Source organism: Dromiciops gliroides, chromosome 3, assembly GCF_019393635.1.
Source record: "Dromiciops gliroides isolate mDroGli1 chromosome 3, mDroGli1.pri, whole genome shotgun sequence".
NCBI lineage: Eukaryota > Metazoa > Chordata > Mammalia > Microbiotheria > Microbiotheriidae > Dromiciops > Dromiciops gliroides.
In genome coordinates, this window is record NC_057863.1 from 546455048 (window position 1) to 546475393 (window position 20346).

General features: G+C 45.6%; 1 protein-coding gene across 10 annotated transcripts in view; it reads right to left on the reverse strand.

The window, feature by feature from the left end:
- The window catches only part of GDPD5 (glycerophosphodiester phosphodiesterase domain containing 5), a 181352-nt gene that overhangs the window by 32204 nt on the left and 128802 nt on the right, over positions 1-20346 (reverse strand). For all 10 annotated transcript variants that reach the window (XM_043992791.1, XM_043992786.1, XM_043992787.1 and 7 more), the window contains 5 exons: positions 12664-12757; positions 9787-9846; positions 7813-7911; positions 6674-6767; positions 4323-4468 (listed from right to left, as the gene is read on the reverse strand). In XM_043992791.1, coding sequence (XP_043848726.1) covers positions 4323-4468; positions 6674-6767; positions 7813-7911; positions 9787-9846; positions 12664-12757 — 493 coding nt within the window. The remainder of the gene's footprint in view (positions 1-4322; positions 4469-6673; positions 6768-7812; positions 7912-9786; positions 9847-12663; positions 12758-20346) is intronic.

The window sequence follows — 20346 nt, forward strand, 5'->3', positions numbered from 1 at the left end:
GCCCTATCCAGCCCAGCATTCCAAGAAATCAGAGTCAGGGAGTGTGCTTCCAAGTAATTGCCCAATTCCATTCAACAAACATTTCTTAAGCACTGTTATGTGCAATCCTCTCCCCTTCACAATGCTAGATGTGGTAAACACAAGGACAAAACCAAAATGGTCCCTGCCGTATTCTGGAGGGATACCACAAATACATTCAAATATTAAAAAGAGGGTGACCTGGGGCAGCTAGGTGGTGCAGTGGATAAAGCACTGGCCCTGGATTCAGGAGGACCTGAGTTCAAATCCAGCCTTGACACAAGTGACCCTGGGCAAGTCACTTAACCCTCATTGCCCCATAAAACAAACAAACTAAAAAAGAGGGTGACCTGATGAGGGAGAGAATGCTAACAATTCTAAGAAGAAAGTTCTTGAAGGAAGATAAAGATGTAGAGAGGTGGACAAGAGGTGGTGGTACATGTTCAGGCATAAGGGATGGTTTATATAAATTCATGGAGGAGTTCTAGAGCTGAAAGTCTAGAACCTAGTGTCTAGAACCTAGAGTGTGTGGAACAAGGCTGGGAAAGTATGTTGGAGCCAGGCCACAGAGGGACTTAAATACCAGGCTGAGGAGTTTGTATTTGAGAGGCAATAGGGAGTTTCTTCTTTTTTTTTTTTTTTTTTTAACAGGGCAATGAGGGTTAAGTGACTTGCCCAGGGTCACACAGCTAGTGTCAAGTGTCTGAGGCCGTATTTGAACTCAGGTACTCCTGAATCCAAGGCCAGTGCTTTATCCACTGAGCCACCTAGCTGCCCCAGCAATAGGGAGTTTCTAAAACCACGATGGAAATTGTGGGGACCTGGGGTAAAGGAAGCATAAAAGGAAAAGGAAAAGGAAACCCTTGTTCTGTTTTGGTCACTTTGCTGGCTCCATGACCTTGTTCTTTGGGCCTCGGTTTCCCCCTCTGCAAGAAAAGGTGGTTGAACTAGGTGGTCCCTAAGGTCATTCCCATAGTGATGCTGTCAGGTTGGAAGAGCCATTACTTAAGTCTTTCCCTGTTGCCATTTGGATCTGGCTGTGACTTGGAATGTACCATTCCCCTGCTCCTGGTCTTCCCCCATCCCCGATCCAATTTGGCCAAACTCTGGCCCAAAGTTGGAGGAAATTAGAGGCAGTGGGATTCCTGAAAGAAAAAATGGAGACAGAGATAGGATGGGAAGAATGGGACACCTGAACAGGAGGGAGAGCAGAGCATCCTGTCCCCTGTAGCTCTGAGAATGCCCTCTGGTAGTGATGAAGGTGTCACTTCAACCCTTTATTTCCCACCTGAGCCAGAGAGACGGAGACTCTTGAAGTCGACAGGGAGGGTATTATTGTCCCCATTTTTACAGATGAAGAAACTAGAGCACCAGAGGTCAAGTTATTTATACCTATTAGGAACCTGGTGACTATGATGTATAGCTGTCAGGATGAGTAAGAAGCTCAAAGGGAGAAACCCATACATTATATAGAATGTTAAATTTGGAAGGGCCTTTAAAGCACAAACTATCAGAGCTAGAAGGGACTTTAGAACCTAGAATGCCAAAGCTGGGAGGGACCTTAGAGCTTAGAATGTCAAAGATGGGAGAGACCTTAGAACCTAGGATGTCAAAGCTGGGAGGGACCTTAGAACACAGAATGTCAAAGCTGGGGAGGACCTTAGAACATAGGATGTCAAAGTTGGGAGGTGTCTTAGAACCTAGAATGTCAAAGCTGGGAGGGACCTTAGAACACAGAATGTCAAAGCTGAGAGAGACTTTAGAACCTACAATGTCAAAGCTGGTAGGGACCTCAGAACACAGAGTGTCAAAGCTGGGAGAGACCTTAGAACCTAGGATGTCAAAGCTGGGAGGTATCTTAGAACCTAGAATGTCAAAGCTGAGAGGGACCTTAGAACACAGAATGTCAAAGCTGGGAAGGACCTTAGAACACAGAATATCAGAGGTGGAAGAGAAGTAGATCTGAATGTTTCAGCTTCAAGGGAATCTTAGAACTGAAAATACAAGTTGGAAGTGGTCATGATACTTTTGCCCTTTTCCTTTCTATTATTTATTATAAGAGTTTTTCTAAAAAGATACGTGTTTGAGATAGATGGTCCCTAAGGGCCGTTCCAGTGATGATGCCATAGGGAGGCTGGATACCTTCTCCCAGTGCCATTTTGAAACTGATGTGTGACTTGGAATGCACTGCTCCTGTGCTTTTGGCCTTCCTTGCTGGCCCACTCTGGCCAAACCCTGGCCTGAGGTATGTGCAGATTAGAGGCAGTTTCTTTGCAAAGGGAAAGGATGTTTGGAAATGAATGTGGGAGGATTTCTAACCTATACAAATCGTCTTTCTCTTTGCAATTTTTCAACACTTTAAGGATGTGTGACTTCATTGATGTGAATCACCAACGCTGGAGATAATAGATAGATAGTTTCATCAACTTCTGTGACCAAAGAGTTCATCCCTTGGTGACCAACTCTATGGAGGTAAACTTTTAGATACAGACTTCTGGGCTTGGATACATGAGCTCACTTGAGCCTTGAAATAACCTTGGGAAGAAGGCAGGGCAGGGATTATCAGTTCCATTTTAAAGGCAAGGAAATTAGTATCTCAGAGAATTGTTTCTCTGAGGGACTGGCTCAAGATCCCAATGCTAGTTGGTGGTCAAGACAGGTTCAGAACCCAGCTTCCTAACCCCCACCCCCACCCTGGTCTAAGGACTCCCTTTCCCATCACCCCATGTTTTCTCCCCATCCTTGAATCTATGCCTGTTGTGATTTTTTCCACAATGGTTTCCTGTGTTGGAGTCAGACTGGGACCTCCTCAGATGCAAGCCCTAAGTTGTTTCCACCCTTAGGAATAAGGAAGTCAGTGTTCTCCCCCTTAGGCCTGGGCAGTCGGTTCACATCTGGACTACTGCACTCATTCACTGGAGGTGAGGGCCCTTGACCTTGCTATATGATAATCAGGGGAAGGAACTTTTAGCTCAGAGGGGACAGCATAGCTGCCTTCAAGCACTGGGAAAGCTGTGAGGGGAGGACTCAGACAGGTTTGGTCTGGCTCCAAAGGCATAAACTAGGAAGAAGAGTCCAATTTGGTTTGTCTGACCCCAGCAAGGAAGAACTAGTAGCAAGGGCTGATGACTGCAGAGGCAAGATTTCGTTTGACATTAGGAAAAAAACTTTCTTACAGCCAGAGCTGTCCTAAAGGAGAAGTGGCTGCCTCAGGGAGGGAAGAAGAGAAGAAGAAAGGGAGCTTCCCTTTTCTTTCCTTTCCCTATCATTAAAAGCAAAGGCTGGGGGCAGCTAGGTGGCACAGTGGATAGAGCACCGGCCCTGGAGTCACGAGGACCTGAGTTCAAATCCTGCCTCAGACACTTAACACTTACTAGCTGTGTGACCCTGGGCCAGTCACTTAACCCCAATTGCCTCACAAAAAAAAAAAAAAAAAAAAAAAAAGCAAAGGCTGGACGATGGATGGTCAGGGACCTAATGTGGAAATGAATCTTTTGGCAAGAGAAGGGAGAACAACAACAACACTAACTGGACTCACTTCACTCAGACACTGTGATTTTATGGAAGTGGCCGGGGTGGAGGTGGGGCAATAGGTAGCACAATGGATAGAGTACTGGCCCTGGAGTCAGAAGGACCTGAGTTCAAATCCGACATCAGACACTTATTAGCTGTGTGACCCTAGAGAAGTCACTTAACCCTGACTGCCTTAAAAAAAAAAGTGGCCTTAAGGATCATCTCTGGTCCTTAATGGTGCAGAAATGGGACTTGTCCCAGTCATAGGAAGCTTTAGGGTCATAGAGCTGGAAAAGACCTCAGAGAAGGCCACTGAGTCTAGCTCTCTCATTTTAGAGAGAAGGAAACAGAAATGTCGAGTTATGTGCTAAGGGTCACACAATTACTAAGTGTCTGAGGCAAGATTTGAACCCAGCTAGGTCTTCTTTTGTTTTGTTTTGTTTTGTTTTTGTGGGGCAATGAGGGTTAAGTGACTTGCCCAGGGTCACACAGCTAATAAGTGTCAAGTGTCTGAGGCTGCTGGAACGTGGGTCCTGATTTCAGAGCCAATATTCTGTGTTTTGCATTCTCCTTAGCTTAATGCCAGTGAAAGACATCAAAGTCTGAACTGCCACAAGGGGGCAGCACGCAAACAGAGATAGCTGGACCATATGAATCTTCCCTGGCCTGGCCCATCCCTCCATGGGGTTCCCACATGATTCCCCAAAGTCTACAGGGGGGACAGAGGGCCCTGGGGCCTCCAGGGCTGGCATCATTCTGCCTCTCCTGGCCACCCACTCCCACTCACTCACCATGGGTGCTCCTCGGTGGCCGATGATGGCTGGCTTGGGGCCCAGGTCTTTCTTCTCCATGATGCAGGGGGAGGAGATGGTGAGGGGGATCAGGTAGAGCACAAACACCACTGCGAAGTAGGCAGTGAAGATGACCATCTGTGAGGCTGACAGTACAGAAGAGACACTCCATGGAGCCCTCCTAGGAGGAGAGACGGCCCTGCATACCCTCATCCCCACCCTAGACAATGATGCAACTGCTCCCCAACCTTGCATGCTGAAAGAGCACGCTTGCTACCCCCTGCTCTGGCGCAAAGGCTTCATCCAAATCTCTCTCTGTTTCCATTGCGTTTGTTCACGTGGACATCTGTCACGGATGCTCGATGAGTTCTCCCCTCAGGACAGAGACCCTGTGAGGGCAGGGGCTAAGTACTTTCCTCTCCCTACTTGGGGTTTCTCCTGTCACCAAACTCCCCTACCGGGGCATACAGAGCATGTAATGGGCCCTGGGTGCTGAGGGCAGACTCCTTCCTCTCTTGGGATAGAGGTGGCACTTAGGGAACTCATGTTGTCTTTGATCAGCTGGACTAGAGAGAGGAGGAGACAACAGATGATTTTTTTTTTCTTTTCTATAGTGAAAGGTTGTGGGACAAGAGGTTTGCAAACACACGCTGGTACTCATGGGCCTTGTCCATACAATGCGGGGGATGTGATAAACAGGCAGCACTAAATTTCAGAAACAACCCAAGAGGTGGGTGTTTTAAATAGGCTGTTGTGTATATTTGCGTCCCACAGAAACTTTGAAGAATGGGGAATCTCTTTCTTGTAGATCACCAATGGTGTTCCTGAAAGCCACCTTCAATAAATAACTACAACAGCAGCAGCAACAACAGCAATAGTAGGAATAATAGCAGTAACAACAGCAGCTGGGTTTACAAAATGTTCCTCCAAACAATTCTGGGGGAAAAAAAATCCATGAAGCAAGTGTGTTATTACTATGGGCAAACTGAGGCTTAGGGAGCTGACCTACCTAGAGTCATGGGGCTTCATCAAGGGTGTGAGCTTTGAATTGAGCTCAGATCTTCTGCCAGGGGCCCAAATACCTTCCCAGTGTGCCCCCTCCAGCCAGGGCCTAGATCCTGAGTCCCAGGAGGTCCTACTATGTCCTCGGTTAGACTCAAAGACTTTCCCTCTCTGGGCCTCACTTCCTAGGCCACAATCAAAGAGAGGGCTGAGAGGGCTCATAGAGAGGAAAAGGAACATGGTGCAGTGCATCCAAAGTTGGATTTTGAGTCAGAAAAGCCCAGGTCCTGCCTCTGACACATGGCAGTGACCCTGGGCAAGTCACTGAAACTCTCTGTGTCCCAGGCAACTCTCAATGACTATGAGTTAACAAAAGAGTGGATGATCTGCATTAGGAGAGGGTTTTTCCACTGGGACTTTCCTATACTGATAAAAATCACTGATCTGGTTCCTTTTTCCTCTCCAGTCAGGGCTAAGACCAAAAAAAACCCCCCAACATTGGATTTGAATCCCAGAGATCTGGTTCTGACGCCCATTACCGAGGTGACCATAGGCAAATCACTTCCCTTCTCATCTGTGAAATGGAGGGAGCAATGTTGACACTAGCTGCCTTACAGGGCTACTGTGAGGATCCAGTGACCTATAAATCTCTACATTGATCAATCAACAAGTATTTACTGAGCAGCTATTAAATGCCAGGCCAGGAGGGTCTAATTACAAAGAAGGAAACAATCTCTCTCTCTCAAGGAGCTGATGTTCCAATAGGAGGCTGTAAGTAGATGTCATATATGGACTTGTTCTACATGTTATGTTATATGTATAAATATGTACAGCACCAATATAAGGGGAATAAATACAAATAGGTGCAAAGGAGTTGAATATAAAACAGTCACAGGAGGGAGGGCACCAGCAGCTGGGGCTGGCATATCAGGAAAGGCACCCTTTGTGTACTGGTATGCTCTGTTGACCTTACAGTGACACAGACGTGCAAGCCATGATCATTCAGCCAACCCCCTCGATCTGCATGACTTGCCCACTGTTACTCAAGGCACAGCAGTGAAAGGTGGTGTCAGGGTGGGAGTCAGGAGGGGAGGGCCAGAGTGTGAGAAGCGGGGTCTCCTGAGGCCCACCTGGTCCAGGGTACCATGCCCCCTGCCCCACCCCCCTCTCCCTTCTATAAAATAAGATGGTCTTTGAGGCCCCCTTTCAGGCCTGATAGTCTATGAGTAGGGTGGATAATGCCGAGTTAACCCCACCTCTTCTCCCCCCAAGCCCTTCCATCTCTTGGACCCAGACAAGAGCCCTATGACAGGGATGTTATGGGTGAGGCTGGGCTGTCTTATACTCACAGACTTTCTCAGCTCTCGCAAACTGGCCTGCCACAATCCAAGAGAGAGCGGTCACAGCTATCAGGGCCCCGACGTGCAGGAATGGGGCTGTGCCCTGTTGACAAGACACAGCAATTCACGTTAGCACTGCAGCACACACGGGTTTCCCAAAGCCAGGGGAGAGTGGATGGTATGGGGCTGTCAGCTCTCAGCCAGCCCTATTCTATGACTGATGGAGGAGGGGGCTCCCCTCACTAGCCACATGCTTGCTCCTATCTGCTCGGCAAGGTTCACGAAGCAGGGGCTAGCTTGGAAGAGCTATGGGATAGACAGGCTACTTTCTGAATATCCATGGAAAACTTGGAAGTGGGCTTCAGGAACTTTCCCTCGAGCCACTTGGCACTGGAGGGCAGAGGCAGGACAAATGGGGACCAGGGGATATTATAAAGAGGCAGATTACAGTTTACAATACAGAATGTGCTAACAATAAGGACTTCCCCATCACAGAACAGGTTGTATTCACAGGTAGTAAAGCTGCCCTTGATGGGAGGTATCGGCTGGGCAAGCTGTAAAGAAGGTTCAAATGCTTGGGGGGGGGGGGAGGGATGGTGGTGAACGAGATGACCTCGGGGATCCCTTCCAGCTTTGGGATTCTATGATTAAATCTAGTCACCGAGGTCAGGAGATCTGGATCTCTAGTGCTTGCTTCCTGCTATACTTTCTCTATGGGACATTGGGAAAACCATTTTCCTTTCTGGGGCCTGTTTCCTCCTCTGTAAACTGTGAGGGGGTGGACTGGTTATGGTCTAAGGGCCCTTCCAGCCCTAAAAATCCTATCATTCTCCAGACAAGCTGCCATACTAAGCAGGATTCTGAATTTGTGAAGGCACAATGGAAAGAACCTTAGACTTAGGGAAGGGAGAACCAAGTCTGAGCCCATGCTCTGCTACTCCCTTGGGCAAATTACTTCTCTATGTGCCTTGGCTCCCCTATCTGTAAAACAAGGCAGTTAAACTAGATGACCTCTAAAGGCCCACCTTTCCAGCTCTGACATTCTATGGCCTCATCATTTACAAATTTCCACCACAGCCAAATTCAGTGGGTGCAAGTTGCTCCCCACTCCCAGGCAGTTTTGGGCCAGATGGGCACCTGCTACTCACTTGCAATGAGATTAGCAGCACAGCCCACTCATCGTCCCAGAGCTGGGCCACAGAGGAAACTGCTACGAGGGTTGCAATCAAGGCCACGGTCAGCGCCACCTGTAAGAAGAGGGGCTGGGGTCAAATTAGGGCTCCCAGAGCAGCGGTATGGGGGCTCCCAGGCAAGCCCCTTCCCCATGCTCCCCCAATTGATGCTTGTGTGTCTATACACAACTGTGGGTACGTGTATCTGACTGTATATGAGGGTGTAACCATGTATAATTATATGTGACTGTATGCCCATGTGTGATACCTGTGAGCTTAACCATGAGTGTGTATATCTGTGACTACGTGAGTACTATTGAGTACAGTTGTGAGTCTGTGTGTAGTTGGGTATATATCTGAAGGGCATATGTTTGTCTGACTGTATGTGTGTGTGGGGGGGAAGAAACGGGTAAGTGGAGAGAAGGGAAGGAGAGGAAGAAGCACTTTGCCAGACTTCAGCCTCCACACCCACCTCAGTTCTGAGGGGAATGAGGTATACACTCAACACCCTCTGTGGTTAATGTCTGGAAAGGGCTCTATGCTCTGAGGCTGAATGAGGTGGAGCCTGGATTACTGGGTGGGATATGGGTAGTTTATCTTGGATCTTGGGAAGGCGGTCACCTGAGCCCAGCAGCCTACTGGGACACATTCAATAACGATAACAACTAGCAAGAAAAAGAAAAATGGTAGTTTGAGAGAAGGCTCTGTTTCTATGGAAGAGGAAAAAGAGAGAGAGGGAGGGAGAAGGATAGAAAGAGAATGAGGGAGGGAGGGAGGGAGAGAGAGAGAGAGAGAGAGAGAGAGAGAGAGAGAGAGAGAGAGAGAGAGAGAAAACACACAGTAGGGCATATAGAGACTGGAGTCAACCCTGCACAAAACATTTCCATTGCCTGGACATCAATTTTTGTGAAATGGGGGCATGAAGAGGATGCTTTCTCAAATACTCCCCAGCTCTGACATTCTATGTTCTATGTCCTCCTCCGGAAGCCTAGGCGTGTCTGTGGCTCTGACGCACGCCCCACAAAGCCCGGAGGAGGCAGCTGGGATGAGTGCTGAGCCCCCGCCGGTGGTGCCAGCTGGCATGATTCTCTCATCCTCCAGCCCTAAAGCTGAGAGAAAGGAGTGCCTGGTGGGAAGCACAGGAGGCCGGGGAAAATTGTTCAGTTCTTCAGAGGAGAATGAGCAGGAAGGCCTAGGGGGAGCATGAGGGGGTGGTGTCACAAGGATGGGAAGGGGCCCCTCCATACCCAAGGTGAAATGGACACATACTGTCCTTGGTGAAGTCACAGACCTGGGAAATGTCTGAACTGGATGGAGGAGGCTGTGAAATGATGGAGTCCAAACCTCTTATTTTACAGAGGCGGATAGGAGAGCCCAGGGAGGGTGGTGACTTGCCCAAGGTCACATAACCAATTAATAGGCAGGATACCTTAGAACTCATCTAGTACAACTTGAAAGGTGAGAAAAGTGAGGCTCAGGGTGGGAAAAGTGGGAAAGATCGATGTAGCAGACCTGGGCCTAATAATAGCTCACATATAGCGAATTAGTTTAATAATTAAAAATGAACATTTCTCTAGCTGGCTGGAGGTTTACAAAGAGCTTTCCTCATCACAGCTCTGTGAGGGAATATCAGTATCTCCCATTTTACAAAGGAGGAAGCTGGGGATCGGGAGGCTAATTGACTTATTACAATAAATAGCTAAGCCAGGATTCCAGTCCAAGTCTCCCGATTCCCAGGCCAGGTTCTTTTCAGTGGCCCATGTCATTTATCTGTAATTAGCCACTTCCTCTGAACTCACAGTGGTCTGGCCTCCAGCATTTGGGGTGGTTCACTGTGGGCCCTGGGCACTCCCAGGTAGTAACTCTTCTCTCCTGCACCCCTGCTCACTCCTCGCTTTTCTCTCCTCCTCTTCTCTCACCTAATGCCCATGGGGTGACAGAGGCCCTTACCTTGTGAAGCCAGTGTAGGTGCATCTGCTGTCCCACTGCGATGTGACAGAGGGCCAGGATCTGGGGAGACAAAAGGAGAGAGAGCCATAAGATGTCCACAGAACAAGGAAGAATAGAGGGGAATGGGGGGGAGGAAGATTTCAGCTCAGTAGAAGGAAAAGCCTTCATGCAATAAGAACTGTCCCACAATGGGACAAGTTGCATTTAAAGGTGGTGAGGTGGGAGGCAGCTAGGTAGCACAGTGGATAAAGCACCGGCCCTGGATTCAGGAGGACCTGAGTTCAAATCTGGCCTCAGACACTTGACACTTATTAGCTGTGTGGCCCCAGGCAAGTCACTTAACCCTCATTGCCACCCCCCCAAGATGGTGAGCTCCCCATCTCTCACTAAAATCAAGAATCTCAGAGCTGAAAGGCACCTAGATGTCACCTTGTCCACCTCTCGACAGTGTTCCTGATTGAGTTTCTTCTTGTAAGATCTCCAGAGTTATAGGAACTCACCGTCCCCATAGGCAACTCATTCCCTTTTTGGAGATCTCTGACAGTCAGCAAGTTTTTCCTTATACCAGCCAAAAGCAGTCTCTCTGCAGTTTCCCCCATTGTTCTTAGCTCTGCAATGGTTGGATGCCCCTTTGCCAGGGATGTTGGGGTGAGGAGAATTCCTACTTAGGTATGGGTGGGCTGGGATGCCCTCTGAGATCCTTTCAGCTCTGAGAGAGAGCCTGGGGGCTTTATGAAATAATTCCCATGCTATGAGTCCTCTACATACCAAGATCACTCCTATCTGCTGGAGCCCTTCCCCTTGAACTACCTTGTACTCAATGACTTTGTATGTACTGTGTTTATTCTCCACACAGGGGGTTGTTCAAAAGTCTTTTTTTTTCTTTCTTTCTTTTTTTTTTTTTAAGTGAGGCAATTGGGGTTAAGTGAACTTGCCACTGCGCCACCTAGCTGCGCCTGTCCAAAAGTCAATGCAAATTCAAACTACACAAAGACTTTTGGGACACCTGGTGTGTGTGTGTATGTATATAGGGATTTTTTTATTCTTTGCACTTATATCTCCAATCTAATACAAGTGCCAGGCATAAAGTAGGGGCCTAATAAATGCTTGCTTTCTGACTAACTCACTGATCTGTGTACCCTTGGTCATTGGCAGTTCTATCCAATAAGACCAAGCATTTGCTAAGAGAACTTCCTATGGGCCAAGCACCCACCAGAAGGCCTTCTCTCCATCCAACAATGACCAGCTCAGGCACTACCTTCCCTCAATGGGATTCAATTCAAATGGCAAGATCACATTATCTCTAGAATGGGCCTCAGAGGTCATCAACTTGAACCTAAGCAAGAATATCTACATTGCACCTGACAAATGGGCATCTTTCGTTGCATATCTTTACAAAGGAGGAACTTACTGCCCCAAGATAGCTCATTCCACTTTTTGGAAAGCCCTAATCCTGACTGTTTTTCCTTTTATAAAGTCAAATCTGCCTCTCTGTTACTGAACCCTCCCTCTCCCCACCCCCGCCATTGCTTCTAGTTCAACTCTGGGGCCCAGCAGAACAATCTAGCCCCTTTTACAGGACAGCCCTCCAAATACCTGAAGACCACCCCTCCCTCCCCCATTTTCTCCAGTCTAAACAGCCCTAGTTTGTTTTTTATACAGCATGGAATTGGAGCCCTCCCCTCTCCTCTGGACGCTCTCCAGTTTATCAATGTCATTCCTAAAACGTGCTACCCAGAGGAGCTTTTTTGTCTAGGTCTAAGAGCTGGCTTGCCAGTCTTACAGTCCATTCAAATCTTTTTTCACAGGAACTGGAGTTTAGCCACACCCCCGCCATCTTGTTCTTATTAAGTTTTTCAACTGGAGTAATAAGACTACATTTAGGTCTATTAAGTTTCACATTATTAGATTCAGTCCACTGTTCAGCCTGTTGAGATCTTGTTGGATACTTTATCATTCAATGTATATTAGCTCTCTCTGAGCTTGGTGCCTTCTGCAAATTTGATAAAGCATTCAATCCAAACTTTCACACAAGTAACAGATAATATTGTTGACTAATACAGAGCAAAGATAGATCTTTGGGGCACTTCATAAGAGACTTTTCTACACTTTCACAACAAACCATTAATGACTATTGTTTGGGCTAACTTGGTCATTCGATTATTACAAAGACATTTAACTATACTTTCACCTAGCCCAGAAGTCAACACTCCAAGTACTACCTGAACCAGATGAAAATATAACTGGAATATTTAACCAAATTAACGGAAATACAATAGAATATAACGTTAATATGTGGGTTTCTAAGTCAATATGCACCTGCAGGTATCCTTATGTATGGTTCAGTGGCCTCCATTTCTATTTGAGTTTGAAACCACTGATCTTGCCTATATATCTCTACCTTTTCCACAAGAGTAGTATTGAGAGATTTCTGGATGATGCAGCATTGGTCCTTTCGTGACCCAGCTTCCTTATCTAGATGTTCACCAAACTTTATTTTAATAATATGTTCTATAATTTTGCTAGGAATCAGAATCAAGTTCATTGGTCTGTGGTTTGAAGACTTTATCCTTTTCTCTCTCTTTTAAACTAAGCATTCATTTGTCAGTATACTCAAATATCTTTCCATTAATCCTGTTGTCTGTCCATCCATCCGTCCATCCGTCCGTCCATCCATCCATCCATCCATCCATCCATCCATCCATCCATCCATCCATCCATCCATCCATCCATCCATAGGATGCTTGAAAGACATCCTGTCATTTCCCTCAAAACAGGGAGTCCCCATGGTCAGGGGTCATGTCTTGAAGGAAGGAACATCCTCATCTCCAGATTCGACTTCTCCTTCTCATGCTGTCATGCCCTACCCAGACATACCAACAATCCTGTGATGTATGTGAAGCCAGTGGCAGTGGTCAGAAGGATAGGAATGGACCAGTCACTCCAGTATCCCATCCGGTTATAGAGAAACCTGGGAAGAGAAGGATGAAGAGTTAAACAAAGGTCAAGGTGGGAGTTTAAGGCTGAAAAATAGATGTTGAAGCAAACAATGGGAGGAGATCCCTGAGAGTTTACTGGGGGGTGTGGGGGAGCAGGATAGAAACTGCAGGACACAGAATGTCGGAGTTGAGAGGGACTTTTGAGATCTGGCCCTTTGCCTCACTTCTACCAAGAAAGCCTTCTCTCCAGCTCTGCCTATGGAAATCTTATATCCCTTCCCCTTTCAAGAATTAGTTCAGGGGCAGCTAGATGGCGCAGTGGATAGAGCACCGGCCCTGGAGTCAGGAGTACCTGAGTTCAAATCCAGCCTCAGACACTTAACACTTACTAGCTGTGTGACCCTGGGCAAGTCACTTAACCCCAATTGCCTCACTAAAATAAAAAATTTAAAAAATTAAAAAAAAAAAAAAGAATTAGTTCAAATGCTGCCCCTTCCAGGAATCCTTTTTGGACTTGTCTGTTCAGAGGAGACCCTGATCCTTCCTTGTGGCTCTCATCACATCTTGCCTGATACTGTAGTCACCTGTGTTTTCAGTCTCATTCTCCTGCTAGACTCTGTGCTCTCTAAAGGCAGCAATCATGTTTTGGTATCCTGGCAAGAGCCCCAGACTAGGAGTCAGGAGGCCTGGGTTCAAGTCTTAGTTTTGCCACCTAATTGCTGGCTGACCTTCAGGTCAGCATGACACCTACCATCTGTGGAATTCAAGTTTCTTTCCTTGTAAAATGGTGTTGGCCTAGACTGTGAGCTTGCCGAAGGGCAGGGACCATAGATGATGATGGGGATGATGATAGCAATGAAAGACCTGTGGTTTGAACATTCTGGCATCTCCCATCTCCCATCATGAGCAGGGCCACTCATGGCCCCTGACGTAATTCACCTTAGAATTCTGTAGTAACTCAACAGCTCATCACTGTGGCCAAATTGGTCTGGCTCTAACTACACTGACCTGGAGACAAAAGACACATCGCTGGGCACAGGATCGAAGCCTGCCCAGGTTGGAGGCAAGCCTAGAGCTGGAAACTTTGTGGACCTATGGTCAACCGTATGCCACTACATTGCCTCAGAGGAAGGCGTTATTTTTGTTAACAACAACTACCATAATAGCTACATAATAAATTGCAGGGGTGGGGGACTGCAGGGCTGGAACATTGCTTATACTGCTGGACTATTGATGTATTTGTTAATTTTGCTGATTGTTTTTCTTTTTTTCCACTGTGATAAGCAATGGCCCCATGGGCGGGGAGGAATATATTTGGGGATGAAGAGGACAAAAACCAAAAGATATCACTAACAATTTAAATTTAACAATTAAAAAAACAATAATAGCTCACATATCTGTAGGGCTTTCAGGTTTCAAAGCTGCTCACCTCTCAACAACCCTGTGTTAAGGGCTAAAATTCTAGCTAGTCTGTCTAAAATATCTAATGAGTGGTCGCCAATAAATTATAAGCTTTAGCAAGAGTTAGACTTTTAAGCATTTATTAAGGAGAATAAGAATTTGGTAAAGAGAGAGAGAAAGGCCTAGATTTCTATCTATTAAAGGGAGAGCACATTTTTAGCTCCCTTCTCCACCAGCGTCCCCAGGAAAAGAGCCCCAGACTGAGCGCCAGTCTCTTCCTTCCTCCTCCCACTAGTCCGCGTCACTTCCTGAATCCTGAAGAAAAGACTCCTGGTCTTGCCCTCAAAGACCTTCCCTTCATGGGCAGAACTCTTCTACAGTAAGTATCCAGCAGGTGGCATTATTCCAATCGTTACACCTGTGAGGGTAGTGGTCTTTGCAGATGAGGAAATCAAGGATCAAAGATAAGTGACTTGTGTAGGATGTACACCTGGATTCTTGATTCCAAGACCAATGTTCTTCCCACCAGCCTACTCTGCCCTGATCCATCTTTATGTCCTCTATATGAGAGCATGAGGCCCTAACTGGGAGATATTCAGGGAATGTCTGTAGAATGAACTAATCCCCTTAAGTCCAGTCTGGAGACTTCCCACCTCTGACATCCTGTATTCTACCTTCTAACACCTTTTTTTTTTTTTTTAAAGCTCTGGTACAATGGAAGGAGTGAGAGACTAGGAGTCAAGGACAGGGGATCAGTCATAAGGAAGTGCATGGTCCAGGCCAGCAGATGACCAGAAGACAGGTCAACAAGCATTTATTTGCTATGGACCTATGATGTGCCAGGCACTGTGCTAGGCACAGGTTTTTGTTTTGTTTTGTTTTTTTAAATAGAATTTATTTTCCTGGGACTTTTTTTTGTTTTTGTTTTTTTTAGTGAGGCAATTGGGGTTAAGTGACTTGCCCAGGGTCACACAGCTAGTAAGTGTTAAGTGTCTGAGGCCGGATTTGAACTCAGGTACTCCTGACTCCAGGGCCGGTGCTCTATCCACTTCGCCATCTAGCTGCCCCCCCCCCTTTTTTTTTTTAAGTGAGGCAATTGGGGTTAAGTAACTTGCCCAGGGTCACACAGCTAGTAAGTGTTAAGTGTCTGAGCCCAGCTTTGAATTCAGGTACTCCTGACTCCAGGGCCAGTGCTCTATCCACTGCACCACCTAGCTACCCCTAGGCACAGTTTTGAGAACTCATCTAGTACAACTTGACAGGTGAGAAAAATGAGGCTCAGGGTGGGATATCTACAAGTTTTACAACCTAGGGAGGTTAAAATAAAAATTTTTAAAAGGTAGAAATAGTCCTTGTCTTCAAGGAATTCAATCTAATTAATCTTATCTGGGAGATTTGGGGATGTTAGTCTCTGTCCCATTGCAGGGAGAAAGGTTTCCCTAGAAGTTAATGCCCTGTAGCAAAGTCCTTATTCCCCACTCTAGTTACATACAGCTTTGTGTTCTGGTTTCAGCTTCCATTCCTGATAGGTTGACTGGATATGTAAGTTGAGCATTCAGAAATGGCACTGCCTGTAATATGCCACAGGGGAAGAAATAATGCATCATTCGATATATCACTCTGCATTAATTTAAACAGAGAAGTGTAGTGTATATATACAAACTGTCCTTATTTTGCTAAGGCTAGATGGCAGGAATATTTAAGTCCCCAATGACAGAGAGGAAATGTGACTTCCCTGTTTCCCAGGTAGAATGGGTTCAAGGGTAGGGGTCTAGGAACTGAATAAAAATGCTTGCTGCTTTGGAACTGATCTAGTAAAACCTAAAAGCCACTTGGAAAAGATGACATTTATTCCATCAATATACCACAATTAATTAATGAAATTAGAAAGTAACATTTTATCCAAACCAAGAGGCAGATCTGTATATGAGTCCAGGGTCTGCCATTTACCCAGGTGGGAACTCAGGCTAAAGCTCTTAAGAGCCTCAGTTTCTTCACCTATAAAATGAAAGACAGCAGGTTATTGTGGATAATGAGCTGGCTATGGAGTCAGGAGGATCTGGGTGCAAGTCCCACCTATGACACATATTGGTTGTGGGACTCTGGGCAAGTTTCTTAATTTGCTTTTCAGTGCCCAAAGCTCTGTGAACAAGGGGCAGAAAAAGCAGAAGGAGTGGCCTCTCATCTGGCAGTTAACTATTCCAATGAAAGCAAAGACCCAGTTTCTATCCCTCCACTAGATAATGTCTAAGGCCCTTTCCAGTTCTAAAAATCTGTCTTGCTTAGTTCCTTCCCAGCTCTGATTGTCCATGATTCATCTTCACATCCCCAAAAGCTTCTTAAATAGTAGCTGCTCAAGGAATGTTTGTCAGATTTAACTAAATCACATCCGACTCTGCTAGACATTTGGAGATGAAGAAATGGAGGTACAAAGAAGGGAACTCATTTATCCCAAATCACAGCAAGTTAGTAGAAGGGCTGAGGCTAGAACCCAAGTCTCCTGACTCCCAGTTCAGTGGTCTTTTCCAGTATACCATGCCACTCTTTCTCAGGGACTTGGAGGATGTGAAGTTACAAGGGAAGCTGGGTCTCAGGCTGTGAGTGTGGGTACAGGGAGGGGAGAGAAGACTATAGACTGATATGCTAGCATGTAACCTAGTCATTTCAGCTCAAGGAAGGAAGGGGAACAGATATGCATTTAGAGCAGGAATCCTTAACCTTGGGTTCCTGAACTTAAAAAAAAATATTGATAATTATTATTTCAACCCATTTTGCTTGCTTTGTAATCCTATGTGTTTTATTTTATGCTTATAAAAATATCATTCTTAGAGTAAGGTCAGCTTTATAGTGTATGTCTCTCTCCCTCTCTTCAATCCAGAGGCAATATCAATTTCTCTCTTCTGTACTCTTTGCCTCCCCCCCAACTTGGGTGATGATTCAAGCTATTAGAGACAGGGAAATCTCTATTCTGATCGAGAGAAGCCAGGACTAGACAGGACCATCACGGAAGGCCCAAGAGAGTAGTTCCCTTCCTATCTAGCCTTCAAAGCTCTAAATGAGCCCTCATTTCTCCTTCAGGAAGCTCTCTTAACAATCCCAGTCCACGATGATCACCCTCTTTCCTGAGCTCCTACAGTCATACAGGATAGATAATGAAATTCCATAATGGCTATAAAATGGCTGTAATGTACAGGGCCCTGTCTTTCTTTTTATTAAAGTAAGAACTGCTTGAGAACAGGGACAGACTGCCTTTCTTTTCCCTTTGTAGCTTCAGAGCTTAGCAGAGTTCTCTGTAAACACAAGAAAAGTTTTCTCATTCACTGATTCAATATTGGGCACAGAAAGGTAAATAATTGTACATTTCCTGGCCTCAAGGAGCTTGCTATCTAATAGTGGGCTCTACCAGAGGTGCAGAAATAAATGACACAAAGGAAAGAGGCAAAGAAGAGACCTAGACAAAGCGCTCCAGGAAAATTATCAAGAAAGAGCAAGGATGGGGGCAGCTGGGTGGTGCAGTGGATAAAACACTGGCCCTGGATTCAGGAGGACCTGAGTTCAAATCTGGCCTCAGACACTTGACATGTAGTAGCTGTGTGACCCTAGGCAAGTCACTTAACCCTCATTGCCCTGCAAAAAAAAAAAAAAAAGAGCAAGGACACTTCACTCAGTCTTTCTAGAAGAAATGGCACTAGAGCTGGGTCTTGAGAGAAAAGCAACTATCAAATGGCTACTCTGTGTTGAGTACTAGGAATATAAAGATGAAAGAAGGGAAGAGAAGGGAAGGGAAGGGAGGAAGGGAAAAAGGAAGAATGGAAGAGAAAGAAGGAAGGAAGGAAAGACTGGAAGAAGAAAAGAAGGAAAGAAAAGAAAAAAAGAAACAGATTCTGCCCTCAGGGAGCTTATATTCTAACGAAGAAAAGGATTTGAAAATGGAGAGATGAGAAGATACAACTCCAAGGAAATACAGTGGTATTTCTGGTAATGCAGCAGAGTAAAGATAAAACCATAGGGCTTAACAAATGCCTAGACGGGACCTCTTCTTCACTGTCTTCTGCTGCTCTCTGGTCTCCCCCCTGGCCCGGGAGTTCTCACTAGGGCAAGACCTGTTCTTCATCTTTGTATCAGGTTCCTGCACACAGTAAACACTTAAGCAGATAATGAACAGGCTTCTATGAGCCTCCTCAGTGTTGGAGGATGAGCTCCTTGTAACAAGAACCAGAGAGTTTGATGGCCATCCTAATCCAACGCATACCCTGAAGCAGACTCCTCTCCACATCCGCAGCCATCATCAAGCCCCAGCTTCCAGACCTCTAGGGGCGGGGACTGCAGTGAATCCTGGGACAGCCCATTGTACTTGGGATAAATCTAATTTTTAGGAACAATTTCCATCATAGTAAACTGAAATCTACTGAAGTGAGGTGGAAGAGGCAAATGGACCAAAGATGCAGAATAAGACATTTTTGGAAATGGCTGAAGTGCGAATTTGTTTTGCTTAGCTGCGCATATTGGTTATAAGGGTTTTTTCTTTTCTTTAGTATTTAAATTTTTATTTCTTTTATTTTTCTTTTTAAGTGGGGAGGGATGTGAATGAGAAAATCAATTCTTCTTAACTGAAAATAAAGTAAAATGACATTCAAAAAATAAAACTAGGGGGTTTCATCGGTCTCTCTTTAAGGTTTCTTCCCATTCTAAATCTCGTGATGTGTGAATTTCCTCTGCCACAAAATGAGGGAGTCAGGCCACTTAAATAATGTCTGCTCTGCTGTTCTGTAGCTCTCAGTAACTCTTAAAAATGATTTATTGATGACTCTGGTCTTTTCATCATGGTGATTTCCCCTCCCCTCACATTGAACCTTCCTTTGTGCCAAAGAAAAACAATGGAACAAAAACATCCAATGCAGAGGACTGGCTGCCAACGTATATAAGGGTCTGTCCCAAGGAGAGAGGAGTACCTTTCATTTTCTCTTCTCTACAACCTACATTGGTTTTTTTATTACTGAGGCTTCAACTCCCTTTTACTGATCTTTTGATTTACGTCATAGTAGTCATTGTGCATACTTTTCTCTTGATTCTGAATGTCTCAATCACTTCATACAGCATAACAATATTCCAATACAGCCTGGATGGGTGGCTTATGCTATAATCTCTGCTACTGGGGAGACTGAGGCTGGCAGAGCCCTTTGAACCTGAGAGTTCAGAGCTAAAGCTGATTGGGTGTTTGGCATCAACATGAGGAGAGCCCCCTGCCCAGGTTGGGGAGGGATGTGGACTGCCAGGTGGCTGAAAGAGAGAACTAACCTAGGTTGGAAATGGAGCAGTGGGACAGGCCTCAGTATATCTAGCCTGGTCAAGACAGGGTGATCCAGTCTTTAAAATAAAATAGTATTCTAATATACTATTTTTTCAGTTATTCTCCAATTGAGGGGCATCCATTGGCTTTCCAGTCCTTTGCTACCTCAAAGAATGCAGTATGGTCATGGATATTTGGGAATATATTGGGCCTTTGTTTCTGTCTGATTTCCTTGCAGTATGTGGGATTGATTGGTTGTAGGATTGATGGGTCAAAGGGGATGCACAGTTTAGTCACATTTCTTGCCTAATTCCAAATCCAGATGCCTAATGGTCAGACCACATCAATTTCCCCAAGCCTGCCTGACTTCCCAGTCTTTTTAGCCTTGTCTATCCCTGTTTTTTTCAGCTTGGCCAATCTGCATGGCATGAGGTGGTGCCCCAGGAATGTCTTAAGTTGTATTTCTTTTACAAGTAGTGATTGGCAGCTAGTAAGTGTTAAGTGTCTGAGGCCGGATTTGAACTCAGGTACTCCTGAATCCAGGGCCGGTGCTCTATCCACTGCGCCATCTAGCTGCCCCCGAAAATTGTTCATATCTTTTGACCACCTATTTATTAGGAAACAGCACCCCGCAAGATATACATATATAACCTCTAACATATTTTATTATATGTACACGTATTTGCAGTGGATAGAGTGCCAGACCTGGAATAAGGAAGACTCATCCTCCTGAGTTCAAATCTGGCCTCATATACTAGATGTATGACCCTGGGCAAGTCACGTAACCTTGTTTAGTTCCATTTCCTCATCTGTCAAATGAGCTGGAGAAGGAAATGGCAAACTACTCCAGTATCTCTGCCAAGAATGTCTTTTGGGATTCTCTCTCTCTTTTTTCATATCTACATATATGTATACGTGTATACATATATG